Genomic DNA, 20,821 nt, shown 5'->3' with positions numbered 1-20,821 from the left:
TGGATGTCTTTAAATGACCAACATACCCCTTGTATTACATCAAGAGGTAGCCAACTATGAAAGTAGGATACTATAATAATTAATATATCAATATTTTGTCTTTCTGATTAATATTAATAACATGATTTTCTTAAATTTTGTAAATGAGTAGTGCAAAGTGGTAAAGGTGAATGGAGTGGAGTCTTTAATATTTGATTTTTGATTGACAGGAATTTAATTTAGGTAAACAGAAGGTAAGAATTGCTGCAAAATAAAACTGCTTCTGTATGCGCATCTTATGTTTATTTTCAATTAAAATAAAATGTTTTTGGTCCCTGAGTATAGCTGAAATTTTCAGTTTTGGTCCTTATATGAGGTTCTTGAAACGTTTTGGTCCATGTTTCAGTTAAAATGACTATTTTTGGTCCCCGATCGAGTATAGCTGATATTAATTATAGTCATTTTATTTGGAATATGGACAAAAAACGTTGCAAAAGTTGTAGTATTAATTATCATCCTAATATGTTTTTAATGGAGTCATTAATAATGTAGTGTTATCTTAAATATCATTTTTAAGGATGGAAAAGACCATGATTAATCTGTAATGGATAAACATGGTTTCATTGATATAAGTTGATGATTTAGTTAATGCAAGTGACAAAACTTCATTTCATAGTCATGATTAGATTCTTAGGCCCAAATAATACCATTATCGACTTAATGTTTTCATTGGTAGATTTATATTTGACTGAATGATCTCATTAGTTTTAGATGTTGGGATTTATATCACATACCAAAAAATAGGACAAGATGGGAAAAGATATCTACTATAATAAAGACAAGTTGCCATGACTTGCAAGTGTTTGAAGGTTAATTTGTGGCAATTTATGGCCACCGGCTTAGAATCATTTATCTTGAGTTCTTGATAGTGGAGACTATATAAACCCTCATGGGGGCAGTTCATATATGCATCAATATTCAATACAAACCAAAAATCAGCAATTAAGATTTTGATTTACAATTACATAATGAATCCTTGTGTTTTTATTATTTTGTCACTTCTCTTGACTACAACTGGCAGCCAATTGGTAGCTGCTGGAGGAAATGATATGAAAAAGAAGTGTTTGGATAATGAGAGACTTGCGCTCCTTCTCTTCAAAGCTCCCCTTCACGACCCTTATGATACTCTCTCTACGTGGAGATCTGACCAACATGACTGCTGTAAATGGAGTGGAGTCGAGTGCAGCAACCAAACTGGTCATGTCACAGGGCTTGATCTCAATGAATATTTGCTTGAAGGTGAGATAAGCCATTCACTGCTTAACTTAAACTACTTGAAAGTTGAATCATCTTGATCTTTCCTTCAATTTTTTCAATGGAACCATTCCCACTTTCATTGGTTCTTTGATTCGATTAACTTACCTTTCCCTTTCCAGTAACTCTTTTTATGGAACCATTCCCACATCTATTGGTTCCTTGACTAGATTAACTTACCTCGACCTCGGTAGCAATAATCTTAATGTAACCATTCCTCCAGAGTTTGGAAACCTCACCAACTTGCAATACCTTCATCTTGATTCTGTTGGAAGGTGTAGAGTTGAAAACCTTGAGTGGTGGTCACATCTCTCACATTTGGAGTGGCTGAAAATGGATGGGATTTCCCTAGCCAAACAAAATCACTGGGTAGATATTATTCTGAGTCTCCCGAAACTCTCGCTTTTAAGTTTAGATGGATGTGAGCTATCACAGGTGATGTATCCATACTCTTCTTCATTTCTCAACTCGTCTTCTTCTTCATCTATTTCTTACCTTTCTCTCAGAAACAACAATCTGACCTCATCCATGTATAGCTGGTTGCTCCCATTAACCACCAATAACCTCCGTTCTCTTGATCTCTCTGGCAACATGTTAGATGGGATACCCAAATATCTTGGTAACCTCTGTAGTCTGGAAACTTTGTACTTCAATAAGAACTCTGCAGTGGTCAAATTTCCTGATTTTCTCAACAACTTGTCTGGATGCACATCCCTTTCATTACAATACTTGTATGCTCCAGAAAGCGAATTTACAGGGTCGTTGTCCGATGATATCCAAAGGTTTTCATCCCTATATTTTTTGGACCTGTCTCATAATCAGTTAAATAGAAGTATAAGTGAGAAACTGTGGGAACTACCCAGGCTCCAAACCCTTGACCTTTCTTTTAATAATCTTACAGTTCCTTCCACATATCACTTGTCAAACATCTGTTATGTTAAATATCTTGATCTGAGCTCTTGTAAGCTGCTAGGGCCTCGCTTCCCCAAATGGATTATTCAGACACTTAAAAATCTTACCTTTCTTGATCTTTACAATACTGGAATTTCGGACACAATTCGTCTAGAGTTTTGGGACAGCTGGCCTTCTCAATTAGAATATCTGAATCTCTCTTCCAACAACATTAGTGGGAAAGTACCAGATTTATTATCAAATTTTGCCAACCTTTTTGTGATAGATTTGAGTTCCAACAGCTTTCATGGTCCGATACCAAATGTCTCTTCCTCTTTGTCAAGATTACATCTTTCCAGAAACAAATTCTCTGGAGGAATCTCCTTCATATGCCAAGCTGTTGATGGGTTCTTATCATTTCTTGACCTCTCTCATAACTCATTAACTGGACAACTCCCGGACTGTTTGTGGCATTTCCAGGAGCTAAAAGTTCTTAATCTCGAACACAACAAGCTCTTTGGAAGGCTTCCTCCCTCTATTGGATCTTTGATGCAACTCAATGCGTTGTATTTATACAAGAACAACTTCTCTGGAGAATTGCCTCTGTCTTTAAAAAAGTGCACAAGTTTAATCTCTTTGAATCTGGGGGCCAACAAGTTTTCTGGTAAAGTGCCTGTCTGGATTGGTGAAAACTTATCAAGGTTGTATGTTCTTATCCTAAGATCAAACAACTTCTTTGGAACCATACCCTTACAGTCATGCCATTTAGCTAATCTTCAAGTTCTGGACTTGTCGATGAACAATCTCCATGGAACTATCCCTTCATGTTTGAGTAATCTTACGAGCATGGTTCAACAAGGAGGATTCTCAAAAGGTGAATTTGATTATGAATTTGTGAGAAGTTATAATGTACGTACACAACGTACATATGCCGACCATGCGACTATTGAGTGGCATGGAGATGAACGTGAATTTAGTAGAACTCTGAAATTGGTGAAGACCATTGACCTGTCAAGCAACAAATTAACAGGACAAATCCCAAATGAAATTACCATTCTTCATGACCTGGTTTCCCTGAACCTGTCAAAGAACGAGTTATCTGGAGAGATTCCACCGAAAATTGGTGAGATGAAAAATCTTGAGATTTTTGATTTATCCAGAAATAGTTTTTCGGGAGGGATACCACCAAGCATGTCTACTATGAGCTTCCTGAATTACATAGACGTGTCTTACAATAACTTTTCAGGGAGAATCCCAACCAGCACTCAACTCCAATCCTTTGAACCTTCAAGATACAATGGAAACAAAGGACTATGCGGACCTCCCCTTACTAAATATTGTCCTGGAGATGAAGAACCAGAAGTACCACCTCTTATTGGTAAAGGTGAGGGTGATGTGGAAGACACAGATGATGAAGTTGAGAGATGGTTTTATATTGGTGGGGGCATGGGTTTTGCTACTGGCTTTTGGATGGCATGTGGCGCTTTAATTCTCAACCGTCGAGGGAGACGTGCATTTTTTCAGTTTTATGACAGCTTCAAAGATTGGGTTTATGTCAAGGTGGTTGTGTTCGTTTCAAGTTTCCAAAAGAGTAGATAGGCGTAGTTTGTCGTTTAATTTTTTATTTTTGATTTCTTATTTCCTAATATGTAATGTAATGTAATTTGGTTGGGGTTTTTAAATCCCCCATATCAATATATTTGCCACCAACACCATGGGTGGCCATTTCCCCTGTTTTGTATGAAATAAGATATCCTAAAAAAATCATACATTCGTAGCATGTAAAAACAAGATGAAAATTAGAGGTGCACTAGAAAATCATAAACCAAACCAGACCAGTCTAGAAAAAAAAAAACAGTTGTTGATACAGATCGATTTGGTTTGAAAACGAACCGCCTGTTTGGTAATGTTTGGTAACTGAGAATCCATTAACCCCCCAAAAAAATGGAAATTGAAAGTGTAATGGAAAACATGGTTAGAATCAGCTTTTTGCATCAGTGATTCAAAACTGAATGACCAACCGAGAATTACCATTAACCCCCCAAAAAATGGAAATTGAAAGTGTAATTTACTCCTGAGTTTATAGTTTCTATTACCAAGTTGTTTCTTGTATTTGCAGCACATGGCACTTGGATGACTACAGTCATCCAGATGAATAAGTTTTTCAAGAAAGAAACGGTTGAGAATAAAAGGTTATAAATACCATTTGAACTTGCATATTTTTCTAAGTTCTCCTAAAACATACTTACTAACGTTCCAGATTTTACTGTGAAATCTTTATCCAAGGCTGTGAATTACGAACATTTTGTGATCATTCAAAATTAGAGAGTGAAGCGGGATGTTTGGTTAGTGCTATTGTAGATAGTCTTAAGATTTTACCATGTATGATATCCTACTTGCTATTAATGTGGTGAATAAAAGGTTGCAAACTATCTTTTAGGTTCTCAAGCCTTGTGTGAAAAGGCAAACACTCGGAGTCCGATCATATTATCATAAGAAAATGAAAAGATGGAGATGGGTGGTGCGGTTCTAAAGTTGAAACCATGAAAGTCAAGAGTTACAAAAAAATGTCATTTGGTGATAGAACATCACAGTCCAATCTTATAAGAACACTTCTCTCAAAATAAAAATGGGGTTTTCAAGATTGTTAATTTGTCTAGTATTTAACTTTTGTTATCTATCATCTATACATAAGATGATGTCAATATTTAGCCACATTGTTGGCATTTTGGTATAAATTGTAATCTCAAAGTCATTTATCACCGAATCAATGTGCAGGTTAACCACACACACTCCATTGATATATGATAATCTACGAGTTGCCCATTCCAATCCTTCATTAGTCTCATATTAGTGTGCCAGTTAACCACGCACACTCCACTAACGACCAATAAAGTGCAATGTGTAATTTCATGGGTTAGCATTAAATTTACATTTTTCCTAAAGTAACTGAGATTGGGAATTTATAAAATGTTTAGTTACTTTCTATTTCATTATACTTATTAATGAGAATGTCCTATCCTAACCATTCGGCTAACGACGCTCCATTAGTCAAGAGTGCGGTGGGTAAGAGTGGATACCCAATGGCGGTCATTTTACAGGCCACTTCCTTAAACACCCCTTATAGACCAATTTCGTGAATGATGCCTACTAACAGTAAGACTGACTTTACTTATATATATATATATATATATATATATATATATAAATTAAACTTTTAATCTTATAATAGTACAAGGGTGTATTTTAAACTTTTAAAATACTTATATATATATATATATATATATATATATATATATATATAAATTAAACTTTTAATCTTATAATAGTACAAGGGTGTATTTTAAACTTTTAAAATACTTGGTGGTTTAATCTTTTAAATAAATTAGAATTTCAAGTCAATTAAAAGTTTAAACCATGTTATTATGGATTTATTATTACTTTCTTAATTAATCTTTTAATTATTTATCAATAAATCCATAATTATTCATTCTACTTGTGTCCATTTTAAATTTCCAAAATTAAAACCTTCAATTGTAAATTTAAATTATGAGTATTTTAACCATTTAAAATGCTAGCGTTTTAGAATTTTATATTTCACAACTAAAACTTTTAATCAAATTTTAAATTCCAAAACTTGAGGACAAATTTTGAAACTTTTCAAAACTTCTAGATCAAATTTAAAACAATTAAATTAATCATATAATTTTATCATTATCACAAATATGATCTAATCCAATTTATTTGGCAAGAAAACTCAAATCAAAATTTACAAATAATTAATTTATCACACAATCTTGTAATTATCTTAAAATTTGACAATTACCTTTTAATTAGATGAGGATATCCATTACCAAATTATATAATTTGAATTTAACCAATAAAAACAATTTATGGTAATTATCTAAATCTAATTTAGGCCAAAACTCCAAAAATCCTGCCACCAGACGAACCAACTTGTCGAGTCAGGGCATGGACTCATCGAGTTCCTTCATGGGACCCGTCAAGTCCAGCAGCCAGTGGCCAAAAACGAAACTTTTTCAGCCTTGAAAACATTACAATTGCATCATACAACAGAAAAACAGCCTAAGCTTTGATACCACTGATGGGTTTTGAGCACTACAACATTCCTATGGTGTACATGCAACCCTAATGCTTTGAATCTAGGCTTTTCTCAAGTTATACATGCAAATTAAAATTCCAAAGCAAGAACCCTAATCTAGCATTTATAAGAATGAAATTATATTCAAATTAGGGTTAGAAGAATACCTTTCTTGTTGTTGATTTGATCTTGACCTTTAAGAGATTAGTCCCTCAAATGTTGCACCTCGAACGGAATCACAAACACCACTAGCAACAAGGAAGAACAAGAGAGAGAGAAGGAAGCCTCAAAATCGGTTAAGGTTTCTTATGAAATCACAGGGTCCAATTTTGTGAGCCATAGGGTTCCTTTTATAGCTGTGGCTCCTAGGGTTTACGACTTAGAAACCCTAATTCCCTTGTTTAGGCCCTAAGCAACATATGGATCCCCATATGGCATGCCTTAGACGAAATTCTATGGGCTTCCCATATATTTTCGTCCATCCGATGGGAATAGGATACATTAGCCCAAATTACAACTATCATTGATTTACATAATTAGTCCCCATCAATTTAATCAGTCTCTTTCGATCAATAAATTAATTCCAAATTAATTTATGATAAATACTAATTAAATAATATGATTTCTCAATTCATATATTATTCTTATAATATAATAATAAATCATAGTTAACCTTTTTCTTCATAATTCATCCTATCAAATTGCTATGGTGAAGGCAACCCAAAAGGACTATGCTACTATCGGGTCAAGTACATCCCAATTATAGTTATGAGCTTAGACACCTAATCCAACAGGTTAAACTATGTATTGTTGTTTATCATACACATCAACCCACTATTGCCCTGATTTTCTTCTTTGAAGTTTCGTAGTTCAACGTAAAATACCATACACTATTGAGAGCTTGAAAAAAATTATGTCGATGGTTAGTTTATGTACGTTAGGCTATCACACGCACCAATCCATTCTCGCCCTATTTTCTTCTTTAAAGTTTAATGATTCAGTATAAAAGACCATACACTGATGAGATCTTGACACATTTATGCCGATGGTTAGTCTATATACCATATACTATCACACACATCAATCCATTCTTACCCAATTTTCTTGTTTAAAGTTTTATGATTCAACATTTAATAACAAATGTTGATGAGAGCTTGGAAACTCTATGTCGATGGGTACAACAAAACACTAGAGTGTATTACATGTATCATACCGTTCTTCTCCCAATTCGTCTAATAAAAGTAGTTATTGATTCAGCATATAAAACCATAAGCTGATGAGACTTCGCAATGCTTTGTCAATGAATTATGGTGCAAACACATGCTACCAGGACATACCAATTCATTAATTTACTAGTTATTATGACCAAATGCAAAGATGTGCCAATTTATGAATTACTATGCAATGATCAAGCATAGGTTAAACAAAAAATTGATATAAGCACAAATTGGACTATGAATGATAAATCTAATAGTTACTTTGCTATGATCAAGTTAAGCAAGCAAGTACAATTTAAGATTTATTATGCCCTCTAACAAATTTAAAGTTACTAGCTTTAATTACCTAATCTAAGATGTGATTAATCCTAGCTCTAGCAATTTAGTGATCATAAATCACTAGAATGATCATCTACTACACTAAAGTCAAAGCAAGGCATTCAAATACTAGAACTAAAACATGCTAGGGTTTTGATTATCAAACATAAGTAAAATCAATGTAAAACATCCATAAATTGAAATCAACACATAAGATTTGGATTCATCTTTACCAAATAGAAGTATAAGGTTTTTATCCTCTCATCACAATAGAAAAGCACACTAAATCAATGTAATTAAGACTAGACATGAGTAATGCTAGCAAACTTAATAGATCTATGTTGATTTCGTCTAGATCTCTTCAACTCTTGAGCTCCAATTGATTCCTAGTTTTCCCAAGGTTTTCCAGAGGGTTTTAGTCGTAATCCCTCTCAGAAAATTGGGCAAAAGTCTCTACATTCGATCTAATGTTCGAATATATATAGTTTCCATAAACTTGATCTCTATAGCATGGTGAATAGGCACCAGGTTGTGGTCTTCTGTTAAATCCCGTATTTTCCAAGTTAGATCATTGATCGTGAATCTTCCATTTACCACGACGTGGAATAGAGTGACCATGTCGTGGGCTTCAGACTTCATGCATTATTTGTCTTCTTTTTAACTTTGCCCAATTTTTCCTACTTCCAACTTCTCGGTTTCTCCCTTTTCATACCGAACATGTATTTGCTACTACAAAACATATTTTAAACATAATAAGTACCTTGTGTCCCAAAATAAGCATAATTGTAACTAAAAGTATTATAAATATGCACAAAATACATGATTAAATATGCACATACCAAAATGTATTGTAAGAAAAAAGTATTTTATAAGCTTTATGATTTATGTTTTGACCAAAGTCGGTCCATACATATTTGGGGCCCGAGAGAAAAACAAAATAAAGTGCCCTTGAATACATCCAAAACTCACTTTTAAATTTGAGCCAAGTTAAGTATAATATTGTTGTTAATGAGCAAGGTATTTAACTTTTTTTGACTAACCGAACTACACATTATTTTTATTATAGAAACAAAATTTATTAATAAACGGTTTAATAAATCGAACTAAAATATTGTATTTTTTTTGCTAAATTATTCTTTTCCTTATAAAAATATGTTTATGTATAAATGACTTCCAACAAAATGTAACTTGTATACAATCTTTATTATTCTTTTAAATATGTTTTTTTTGCTACCGTTGTCATCTTCTTGGTTTTCCGTCTGGTAAATAATTGGCCATCACTAAACTCAACGCATTTCTCTCTTCATCCCTGTTCTCTATTTTTTTTTTTCTGTTGAATAACGTTTCTTTTGATTTTGTTTGAATTTTTTTTCGTTTCTGTTGAATAGTGGGTTTATGTTTCTGTTCGAAAATTTTGAATTAATTGATATGATAAATTAGATATATGTTTCTGCTAAAACTTTTCTAATTGATTTCATAAAAATACTCTTAGGATAGCATAAACATAAATTGTTTAACAATGGAATGAGAATACTAGATTTATGAAATAGTTGTTATTAAATTGGGGGTCAGTTCAATGTTTGCGTTTACATTCTTATATGTTTGTATTTAATACAGGTTATGGTCAACATCACTTAAAAGTCTTTGAAAATATCACAAAGATCGGATAAGATATAGATAATATATGCAAATAGTCAAGACTTGCAAGTCTTTGAACGACTAATTTGAGACATTTATTTCAAATCTTCATCTTTGATTTTTTCTTATAGTTTGGTTCTAATTTCATGGGAATTAAATATTGTATCCCCGACACAATTAATTCAAGGCCACCCGTTTAGAATCAGTTATGCTCACAGTTGAGACTATATAAACACTCACGGGTGCAGTTCATATAGGCAGGCATCATTACAAACCAAAAATCACCAAGATTTTCATTTTTAATTAAATTATGAATCTTTGTGCTTCTATAGTTTTCTCACTTTTCTTGGTACTCCTTGTGACTGCAACTACCAGCCAATTGGTAGCAGTGGGAGAAGGAGGAGATGATAGAAATGGTGTTAATATGAAAAAGTGTTTGGATAATGAGAGACTTGCGCTCCTTCTCTTCAAAGCTCCCCTTCACGACACTTATGATACTCTCTCTACATGGAGATCTGACCAACATGACTGCTGTAAATGGAGTGGAGTTGAGTGCAGCAACCAAACTGGTCATGTCACAAAGCTTGAACTCAACAACTTCTTTTCACAGGATGGTCTTGGAGGTGAGATTAGCCATTCCTTGCTTAACTTAACCTACTTGAATCATCTTGATCTTTCCTTCAATTTTTTCAATGGAACCATTCCCACTTTCACTGGTTCTTTGACTCGATTAAGGTACCTTTCCCTTTCCTACAATTCTTTTCATGGAGCTATTCCCAGGTCCATTGGTTACTTGACCCAGTTAAGGTACCTTTCCCTTTCCAGTAACTCTCTTTATGGAACCATTCCTTCACAGTTTGGAAACCTCACCAACTTGCAATACCTTCATCTTGATTCTGCTGGAAGGTGTAGAGTTGAAAAGGTAGAGTGGTTGTCTCATCTCTCTCATTTGGAGGATCTGAGAATGGATGGGATTTCCCTTGCGAATGCAAATAATTGGGTAGGTGTAATTTCGAGTCTCCCAAAACTGTTGAGTTTAAGTTTAGGGAGATGTGAGCTGTCACAGGTCATGTATCCATATTCTTCTTTTCTCAACTCTTCTTCTTCTTCATCTATTCATACCCTTTATCTCAGTGACAACAATCTCACATCATCCATGTATCGTTGGTTGCTCCCATTAACCAGCAATAAGCTTAATGGACTTTATCTCTATGACAATATGTTAGATGGGATACCCAAATATCTTGGTAACCTCTGTAGTCTGGAAACTTTATCCTTCTACAACAACTCTGCTGCTGTCAAATTTCCTGATTTTCTCAACAACTTGTCTGGATGCACATCCCTTTCATTACAATGGTTGGATGCTTCTCATAGCCAATTTATAGGATCATTGTCCGATGAGATCCAAAAGTTTTCATCCCTAAAGCTTTTGGACCTGTCTCATAATCACTTAAATGGAAGTATAAGTGAGAAACTGTGGGAACTACCCAGGCTCCGAACTCTTTACCTTTCTTCTAATAATCTTACAGTTCCTTCCCCAGATCACTTGTCAAACATCTCTTATTTTCAGTATCTTGATCTGAGCTCTTGCAAGGTAGGGCCTCGCTTCCCCAAATGGATTCAGACACTCAAAAATCTTACCCGTCTTGATCTTTCCAATACTGGAATTTCAGACACAATTCCTCTGGAGTTTTGGGACATGTGGCCTTCTCAATTAGAATATCTGAATCTCTCTTCCAACAACATTAGCGGGAAAGTACCAGATTTATCATCAAATTTTGCCAAATATTCAGAGATAGATTTGAGTTCCAACAACTTTTATGGTCCAATACCGAATGTTCCTTCCACCTTGTTCTCATTAAATATTTCCAGAAACAAATTTTCTGGGGGAATCTCATTTGTATGCCAAATTGTTGATGGGTTCTTATCATTTCTTGACCTCTCTCATAACTCATTAATCGGACAACTCCCGGACTGTTTGTGGCGTTTCAAAGGACTACAAGTTCTTAATCTTGGACACAACAATCTCTTTGGACGGATTCCTCCCTCTGTTGGATCTTTGATACAACTCCAGGTGTTGTATTTATACAAGAACAACTTCTCTGGAGAATTGCCTTTGTCCTTAAAAAATTGCACGGGTTTAATCTCGTTGAATTTGGGGGCCAACAAGTTTTCTGGTAATGTGCCTGTCTGGATTGGGGAAAACTTATCAGGGTTGTATGTTGTTATCCTAAAATCAAACAACTTCATTGGAACCATCCCTTTACAGTTATGTCAGTTAGGTAATCTTCAAATTGTAGACCTGTCGATGAACAATCTTCATGGAACCATCCCCTCATGTTTGAGTAATCTTACGAGCATGGTTCACCAAGGAGGAGTCTTACAAGATGTATACTTTCAAACAAGTATAAACAATATTGTATATGCATCAGGGATATATGTTGACCATGCAATGATTCAGTGGCAGCGAGGTGAACATGAATTCTTAAGTACTCTGAAATTGGTGAAGAGCATTGACCTGTCAAGCAACAACTTAACAGGACAAATCCCATATCAAATTACCAATCTTTCAGATTTGATTGCCCTGAATTTTTCAATGAATGCTCTATCTGGAGAGATTCCACAGCATATTGGTGAGATGAAAAAGCTTCTAACGGTGGATTTATCCAGAAACAATTTATCAGGGAGGATACCATCAAGCATGTCTCAGATGAGTTTATTGAATGACCTAGATTTGTCATTTAATAACTTGTCTAGAAGAATCCCAACCAGCACTCAACTCCAATCCTTTCAACCATCAAGATACAATGGAAATGCATGTCTATGTGGACCTCCTCTTACCAAAAGAGGTCCTCTAGATGAAGAATCAAAATTCCCACCTCTTATTGGTAAAGGTGAGGGTGATGGGGAAGACACAAATGATGAACTCTGGGGATGGTTTTATACTGGTGTGGGCATTGGTTTTGCTACTGGATTTTGGATAGCATGTGGCGCTTTACTTCTCAACCGTCGAGGGAGACGTGCATTTTTTCAATTTTATGACAGTTTCAAAGATTGGGTTTATGTGAAAGTGGTTGTGTTCATTTCAAGTTTGCAAAAGGCTAGACACACATAGTTTGTCATCTAGTTTTTATTTTTGATTTCTTATTTTCCAGTATGTGATGTAATGTAATTTGGTTGGAGTTTTTAAATCCCCCATATCAATATATTTGCCACCAGCACCATGGGTGGCCATTTCCCCTGTTTTGTATGAAATAATATATCCTAAAAAAATCATACATTCGTAGCATTAAAAAACACAATGAAAATTAAAGGTACACTAAAAAAATTGGAAACCGAACCGGACCATTATGGAAAAAAAAATAGTTTGATACAAATCAATTTTGTTTGAAACAAACAACCTGTTTAGTAATGGTGTAATGGTAAATCCATTAGATATCATACTTTGGCACTTCCATTATATTTCGCAATGGAAAACGTGATTAGTATCGGTTTTCTGCATCAATGATTCTGAAATAAATGAGCAACTGAAAATTGCACCCCTCCCCCTCCCTCCCTCCCTCCCCCCCCCCCCACCCCAAAAAGAAAAGTTATAAATGGAAATTGAAAGCTTAATTTACTCTAGTTTATCATTTCTATTATTGAGTTCTCTATTGTATCTGCAACAAATGGCCTCTATTGTATCTGCAACACATGACCCCAAGATGACTATAGATGAACAAGTTTTTTTAGAAAGAAAAGGTTGAGAATAAAATGTAATAGGTACCGTTTGAACTTGCACTTTTTGCCCATAATATCACTCTAAGGTTTTCAATAAATAAAAATATACATATTAATTATTCTTTTAGATTAAAATAAATTTAACATTTAATAAAATAAGAATTAAATAAAAGAGCAAGTCCACATGAACGTCATATTAGCACCATATGGTTAGAATGACAAAAATGCAAAAATGGTCCCTGTGGTTTGTCATTTTTCGTGGATATGGTCCAAACCTTTTAAAAATTGGATTTCTGGTCCTTATTGAAAGATTTGTTTGTGGAACAAGTCCCTGGGGTTAACAGTCGTTTGTTTGTGGCTGTTAAACCCCTCAGGTGCATTGCACACGAGGGCATAAATGTCATTTTACTTGAGGGACCATTTTTACAATTCCTGAAATAAACCCGCTTGTTACCGTCTTAGCACCATATTACACACAAAATCACAAAATATTTAGTTATCTCTTCCACTTCCATCTTCTTCGTCATTCGTTTTTAACGCAAAAACCCTAATCAAGATTTGGTCCAAGGTGTTTACTTGTTTTTGCTTTTCAACTGTAAATGGTGTTCGTAATGTGGGCGATTAGGCCAAAAGGTGAGACGTATGACATCACAAATGAATATGGTTAGTTTCACTTATCCTCTGTTTACGAAATTTTGTTAGGTTTCTTGATGATCTGAAGAACAGAGCCAAAAATACAAACATCTGATAATTTCTTACTTAATGTTTTTTGTATCTTGTAGAGCATGTACCAACAATGTTCAGCATAAAGCTACACCAAGGTGGAAATTTTACGAAGCTTCCAAACACGAAATATGTTAAAGGTGAAGTGCGATATATTGATTTAGTAGACATTGATGAGTTCTCAGTTCATGAACTAGACGCAATGATGCTAGAGCTAGGTTACTCTGTACCCCCAGTAATATATTACCATTTTAGGATTCCTCATGAAGACTTGGATTTTGGCCTCAGAGCTTTAGGGAATGATGATGATGTCTTGAATTTGACTCAGTATATTGGAGATAACAAGGTCATTGAAGTGTATACAGAACATGGACAAACTAATATGCTGACCTATTTTATGTCTCCAAAAGGAAAGCAAAAAGTTATTATTAAAGAGCTCTGTGATGGTGATCTTCCAAAAGAAGCAAATGTACCTCAAGTACCAGCAAAGGATAAAACCCCAATGATAGATGAAGCTAATGATCAAACACAGTTGGCAGGGTATATGTCCTTGATACTCTTTGACAAAGTCCCTACAGAAGTTTCACCACAGTATAGAAGAAATGGAAGGGTGAACTCAATAGTTGGTCAAAGTTCTTGTGCCAAAAAGCTTTGTTTAGTTGAATTGGATGATGTAGTAGAAGATCAAGGTGGTGATCATGCTAAATTGGATGATGTTGTACAATATCAAGGTGGTGAGAATCCTAAATTAGATGATGTGGTACAAGATCAAGCTGGTGAGAATGCTAACATGGATGATGTGGTTCAAGATCAAGAGGTTGAGCATGCTAACATGGATGATGTGGTACAAGATCAAGGTGGTGACCATGATAACTTTGATTATGATGAATTTCATTATGAGAACTTTTCTCATGATCACTTTGATCCTTTTGATGGAGAACATTATCAACCACCAGAAGATGAGAATGTTGAAGACCATCAGTCTGAACATGAAAAGTCTGCTGACAGTGATGATCTTGGGCAACAATCAGAATAACAATATGATGAACTTGTTGATGAAGAAAACAATGTATCAGAAGCGGAGGTGGATATGACTGACTTTAACCTCAATCTTGATAAGGATTATGGTTGTGTTCAAATGGATGGGTTTCATAACGGGGTTGGGACAAATGATGAACATGAGGACATAGAAGTCATTGACAATGATAGATGGGATTCTTTAGATGAAGGGTCAGAAGATGAAAGAAAAAGAAGATGTGTTCTTAAAAATCTGGCTAAGGAGAAAAGATGCAGTCTTGGCAATGTCCATAAGGCCAGTTTTTATGTTGGGCAAAAGTTTAAATCAAAGAAAAAATTGAAAGAAAAAATTGACATGCACGCACTAGAAACTAAGAGGAATTTATATTATAAAAAGAATGACAAGCTTAGACTTCGGGCATTGTGTAGAGGTGTAGACCCTGTCATCAATGCAAGTGGGGTGGTGGGCCTTAATACCAAAAATAAAAGCAAGGGCAAAGAGGTAAATTCAGAAAAAGTAAACTGTAGTTGGTTCCTTCATGCTTCTAGGTCAAACACAGAATCTCCCTGGTTTGTAAGGACATTAAATGACAACCATACTTGCCTTCAAAGTAGGAAGATTAGAGCTTGCACTGCTACTTTTATATCCAAGCGAATCATGGACCAAATCGACACGAATCCAGGGATTCCTCTTCGAGCATTGCAGGAACAACTTCAAAAGGACTTCGAGGTTGGTGTTTCTATTGACAAAGTATTCAGGGCCAAGGATATTGCAACTAAGATCGTGGAGGGTGACTATACAAAACAATATGAGATCTTGAGGGACTATGTCCTTGAATTGCAAGCAACCAATGTTGACACAACTGTCAAGATTGATGTTTACAGTGAACAAAACCCATCAAACCCAACGAGGAGGTTTAAAAGAATCTACATTTGCTTAGGTCGCCTGAAAAAAGGTTTTAAGGCTGGCCTCAGGGATCTTTTGGGTTTCGATGGTGCGCATATGAAAGGACCATTTCCTGGACAGGTTCTAACAGCAGTTGGGTTGGACTCTAACAATGGTATTTACCCCCTTGCTTATGCCATTGTTGAGACAGAGAACAAAAGTAGTTGGGTATGGTTCTTGCAGTGTTTAGGAGAAGACTTGGATCTTGGTTCAAACTCTAACTTTACTTTTATCACAGATCGACAAAAGGTATCTCTTTCTAACTTGTATTATTAATTACTTATTATTATATAAACTAAATACTTAATTATTGTTATTGTTCTAGGGTTTAATACCAGCAATAGCCCAACTATTCCCATGTGTTGAGCACAAGTATTGTCTCAAGCACATACATCAGAACATGAGAGTGAAATGGAAATTGAAAGAGTACAAGGATCATTTATGGAGATGTGCAACTGCAACCACTGTACCCGAATTTGAACATTGCATGAAAGAATTTAGCAACTATGACAAGGAGGCATGTGAATGGCTTAGAAAGATTCCTCCAAAACACTGGGCAAGAAGCCATTTTACAGGTACATAAATTACCATAAATTACTATATGTTAAATGTTTACTTGTACTTAAAACAATATGTTAATTTTTTTAACAGGCAGAGCAATCTCTGATATACTGTTAAACAACCTTTGTGAGGTATTTAACAGCAAGATAATAGAGGGAAGAGATAAGCCTATCATAGGTTGTTTGGAGTATATTAGACAATACCTGATGAAGAGAATCTGTAATGTTATGAAGGTGATGGATAAGGCAAAAGGGCCTTTAACACCCACTGCAACAACCATATTGGATGTAAACAAGTCTCATGCATCACATTACATTGCTAGGTGGAATGGGGGTGAGAAATACCAAGTCACTGGGGCATGGCAAGACCAACATGTTGTAGATGTTAGGAACAACACATGTACTTGCAGAAAGTGGGAGCTAATAGGCATCCCATGTAAACATGCCATTTCAACCCTTTATGAAATGACCAAGAACTCAGAGGATGTTGGTGACATTTACAGGTGGGTCAATAAGGTTTACTGGTTGGATACATGGAAGAATGCATATTCCTATAAGGTAGAGCCCATAAAAGGAAGAACAATGTGGCCTAAAAGTTTGTGTCCCACCACACTTATCCCTCCAATACATCATAAGCAACCAGGTAGGCCTACAAAGAAGAGGAAGAAAAGTGAGGATGAAAAATTGAGTCAGAGTCAAAGAGGGAGTCAAAGTCAGACTGGTACTCATGGTGTAAGTCAGGAAGAAGGCTGTAAAGTGGGTCCTGATGGAGTTCAAAAATTAACAAGGAAATATGTCAGTGTAACATGTGCAAAATGAAAAAACGAAGGTCACAACTCAAGGACATGCAAAGGTCAAGGAGGTGGAAGTTACGTGGAAGTTGAAGATCAAGGTTGTGTTTGTTTTGGCAGATGTTATTTGCTACTTTTGGAAGTGTTTTGATGTTAAACAACTTATGACTTATGGTTATTTTGGTTTTCATTAGTATGATAAGTATTAGAACATATATATATATATATATATATATATATATATATATATATATATATATATGGTTGCATATTTTGGGATAATGTAATTGCACTATATGCTTGTAGTCTATTATGTAATTGCAGCCTTGGTTATTATGGTTTTTGGTTATTGTTGTTTATTATAACCATTACAGTCAATTATTCACATTAACCTTTCTTTCACCTTACAAAAACTACAAAGAACCTTACAAAAACATAAGCAATTCCATAAAATTCATATTTATATCAGGAAGTCATTTACTACATAAACAACTTACTTTGACCTTACAAACAACTACAAAGAACCTTGGTCAAAGTACCAAAAACCATTAATCCACCAAAAAACCACACTTTTATCGACCTTCAACAAATAAAAACCCACCCGATTGACCTATTACCTATACCTAAACAGACCTTATGAACAAAATCACAAAAAACACCCATCTAGCCAGCAACATGATCTTTAGAGCTGTGCACCAAGCTTGCATTCGGTTAATATTTCTCAATAGTCCAGGAATAATGACTTTAGACCTTTCACACATAGGGGGATCAACCCATCCGATGAAGCGACAAGCAGAATCCTTCAAAAAGGGGAAAATAACAAATGTTATTTGATTACATATCAAAATGGGTGCAAACGAATTTCTTTACTTTTTGAGGGCAAGCATAGAAACGTCTGCCTGGGTTCTTCGGTGTCCATGAGATGAGAGAAGGAAGAACAACTTGAAAGTTGCAGAACAACGTTTGGGGAATAACTTGAACGTTGGGGAAGTCTTTATATATTATTTCAGGAATTGTAAAAATGGTCCCTCAAGTAAAATGACATTTATGCCCTCGTGTGCAATGCACGTGAGGGGTTTAACAGCAACAAACAAACGGCTATTAACCCCAGGGACTTGTTCCACAAACAAACCTTTCAATAAGGACCAGAAATCCAATTTTTAAAAGGTTTGGACCATATCCACAAAAAATGACAAACCATAGGGACCATTTTTGCATTTTTGTCGGTTAGAATCAAATATACAAAAAGTTTAACCTCATGCCTTCAAGGAATGCTTCCTAGGTTCACTATAAGATGTTTCCAATTGCTCCATTTATATTAATTTTGAAATCCCCAATCTTCATTTCTTTAGGTAACACACTTTTGTTTTTATCAACACTTTCAATCATCCACCCTTTATTTAGGGTTGGTAATTAGTTGGTTTGGTTGAGATCTTTAACACGTTTAACTAAACGGCTTAACCCGTCTAATATATTTAATTAAATGGGTTATGTTAGGGTTAAAATTCTCAATCTGCTTACAACCAGTGAACCCGCTTAAATTTTTTTAATATTATCTTATATATATATATATATATATATATATATATATATATATATATATATATATATATATATATATATATATAGTATTATTATTTAATTGATTATTATAGTTTTGTTATTTTTATTACTCAAAAAATGTGGATTGGTGATCATTATTGAAAGTTGAGCTGTCTAGCATTTAAAGATTAAACGTGTATAATGTTTTTATGGTTGTAAACACTTGATTTGTGTTTCTACTATAGACTTATCGTTGTATTATTTTCAAACGTGAACAATTATCGGAGTTTTTAAGTTTTATGTAATTGTGTTTGAAGGATTAGTTGATTTTCAAGGGTATATTTTTGGAAATTTAAATAAATCAACTCAGGTTCAACCTGCTCATTAAATAGGTTAGGTTGGGGTAAATGAAAGTACATTGCTATTTCTAACATAACTCAAAATCATCAAGTGAACTGATAACTAAGTTCCATCAAGTGACACATCTTCAATAAGAACAATACGACCTCTAATGACCAAAGTAGATTTTTGAAAAACATAGTTGTTGTTTCCATCGATTTCCTTTTAACATCAGAAATGTAACTACCCATTTTGGCTTCCACACAACACGCGACCAAACCTCCACCTCTTGGCCATTAAACACTTGTGGATCATCTATCTTAACACCCTGCTAAAGAAAAGAAACATAAGATTATGATTTAATTATATTTTGATCCATGAGTATATATTTTTTTCAATTTTGGTCCCAGAAAGTTTTTATCATTGCATTCTTGGTCCTTATTTGAGGTTCACTTTTAGAATATAGGCCTTTAATGACGCGCAAACTATGACACGCAGTGATTTATGATACGCAAAAGTGCGTACCCTAAAACTATACGTATCGGCCGTTATTGTAACATGTTGTGTCATTATTCCAAGTGAAATGACTATTTTAATCCCCGATCATAGCTGATTTTTCCAATTTTTGTCTTAAAACTATACATATTTTACTTTGAATAGGGCCTATGTTACTCCTTTAGTTTGAATAGAGACCAATGATTAGAGCTTATTTTTCCATCTTACAATTTTGGTCCTTATTTGAGGTTATTTTAACATTTTATTCCCTGATTATAGCTAATTTTTCCAATATACCCTAAAATATGCAATCAGAACCAAATGTTTACTCCTTTACTACCAACCCTCCTTCAAATTGAATTATCTTTTTACTATCTTTCCTTCATTTGTCATTTAGTATAAGAAAAAAGCCACTAAAAATATACATCTCTTAGGTGTTCCCGATTGTCCAATCAAAATATAATAAAGGCTACAAAATTTCTAAAAAATGCAAACAAAAAAATAATACAAAAATTATATGACATTTATAATGGGCTAATGCAGACAGATACAAAGTAATATAGATATTATATGTGCAGAAAGTTTAACCTCTCATGGCATTAAAGAGTGCTTTTCACATTGAGTGTAGGATTTTTTTTTTCCAACTGCTCCACCTTGTTTATTTTAAAACCATGATCCTCACTTCTTCAAACAATGTGTTATTGTGTTTGTCAACACTTTCAAATGTCCACCATATATAATGTTGTTAAGATTAATGCGATCAATATCAATGTACTTTCATTTATATGTTATTATAGTGTCATACTTCGATTTCTTTCTATTAGAATCTTGTTGTTTCAATTGTATGGTTAGGAAGGGTTGAGCCAAATGTATAATGTTATTGGGCTAAATGTAAGAAATAGCAATATAATTTCATTTATTTGATTATTATGGCATCTCATTTTCATTTCTTTCTATTACAACATCACACAACACCACTTTCATTTCTTTCTATTGCCTACCCTTTATTTTGCACCTCTCCTCCCACTTTCACCTGACACAAAAACAAAAATTGTATTGGGCTGAATGTAAGAAATAGTTTCAATGTTTCTTATACATGCAATGTACTTTAAAGGACAATGATGTAATAGGAAGAAATCAAAGTATGTTGCTATTTCTAACATACCTCTGCATCATCAACTGAATCGATAACTTGTTGGATTAGTGTCTAAGCCCGAAACTATATTTGG

General features: G+C 34.5%; 3 protein-coding genes across 3 annotated transcripts; all 3 read left to right on the top strand.

The window, feature by feature from the left end:
- Positions 1–997: 997 nt before the first annotated feature.
- Positions 998–3,916, top strand: LOC145058214 (receptor-like protein EIX2). The gene is made up of 3 exons (XM_079006127.1): positions 998–1,318; positions 1,398–1,635; positions 1,804–3,916. Exons 1-3 carry the CDS (start codon positions 1,008–1,010, stop codon positions 3,781–3,783), a joined length of 2,529 nt encoding a protein of 842 aa, XP_078862253.1. The 5' UTR covers positions 998–1,007; the 3' UTR covers positions 3,784–3,916.
- A 5,817-nt stretch (positions 3,917–9,733) lies between these two features.
- On the top strand, positions 9,734–12,604 carry LOC145058042 (receptor-like protein EIX2). Its single transcript, XM_079005961.1, has one exon. It carries the CDS (start codon positions 9,770–9,772, stop codon positions 12,572–12,574), a length of 2,805 nt encoding a protein of 934 aa, XP_078862087.1. The 5' UTR covers positions 9,734–9,769; the 3' UTR covers positions 12,575–12,604.
- Positions 12,605–14,992: 2,388 nt separating this feature from the next.
- On the top strand, positions 14,993–17,244 carry LOC145059821 (protein FAR1-RELATED SEQUENCE 4-like). Its single transcript, XM_079007600.1, has 3 exons — positions 14,993–16,114; positions 16,191–16,440; positions 16,517–17,244. The coding sequence occupies exons 1-3, from the start codon at positions 14,993–14,995 to the stop codon at positions 17,242–17,244; spliced, it is 2,100 nt and encodes a 699-aa protein (XP_078863726.1).
- Positions 17,245–20,821: the final 3,577 nt, after the last annotated feature.

Source organism: Lactuca serriola, chromosome 6 (assembly GCF_051521515.1).
Source record: "Lactuca serriola cultivar US96UC23 chromosome 6, Lser_US96UC23_V15, whole genome shotgun sequence".
NCBI classification, from domain to species: domain Eukaryota; kingdom Viridiplantae; phylum Streptophyta; class Magnoliopsida; order Asterales; family Asteraceae; genus Lactuca; species Lactuca serriola.
This window is presented reverse-complemented; position numbering and strand designations above follow the sequence as displayed.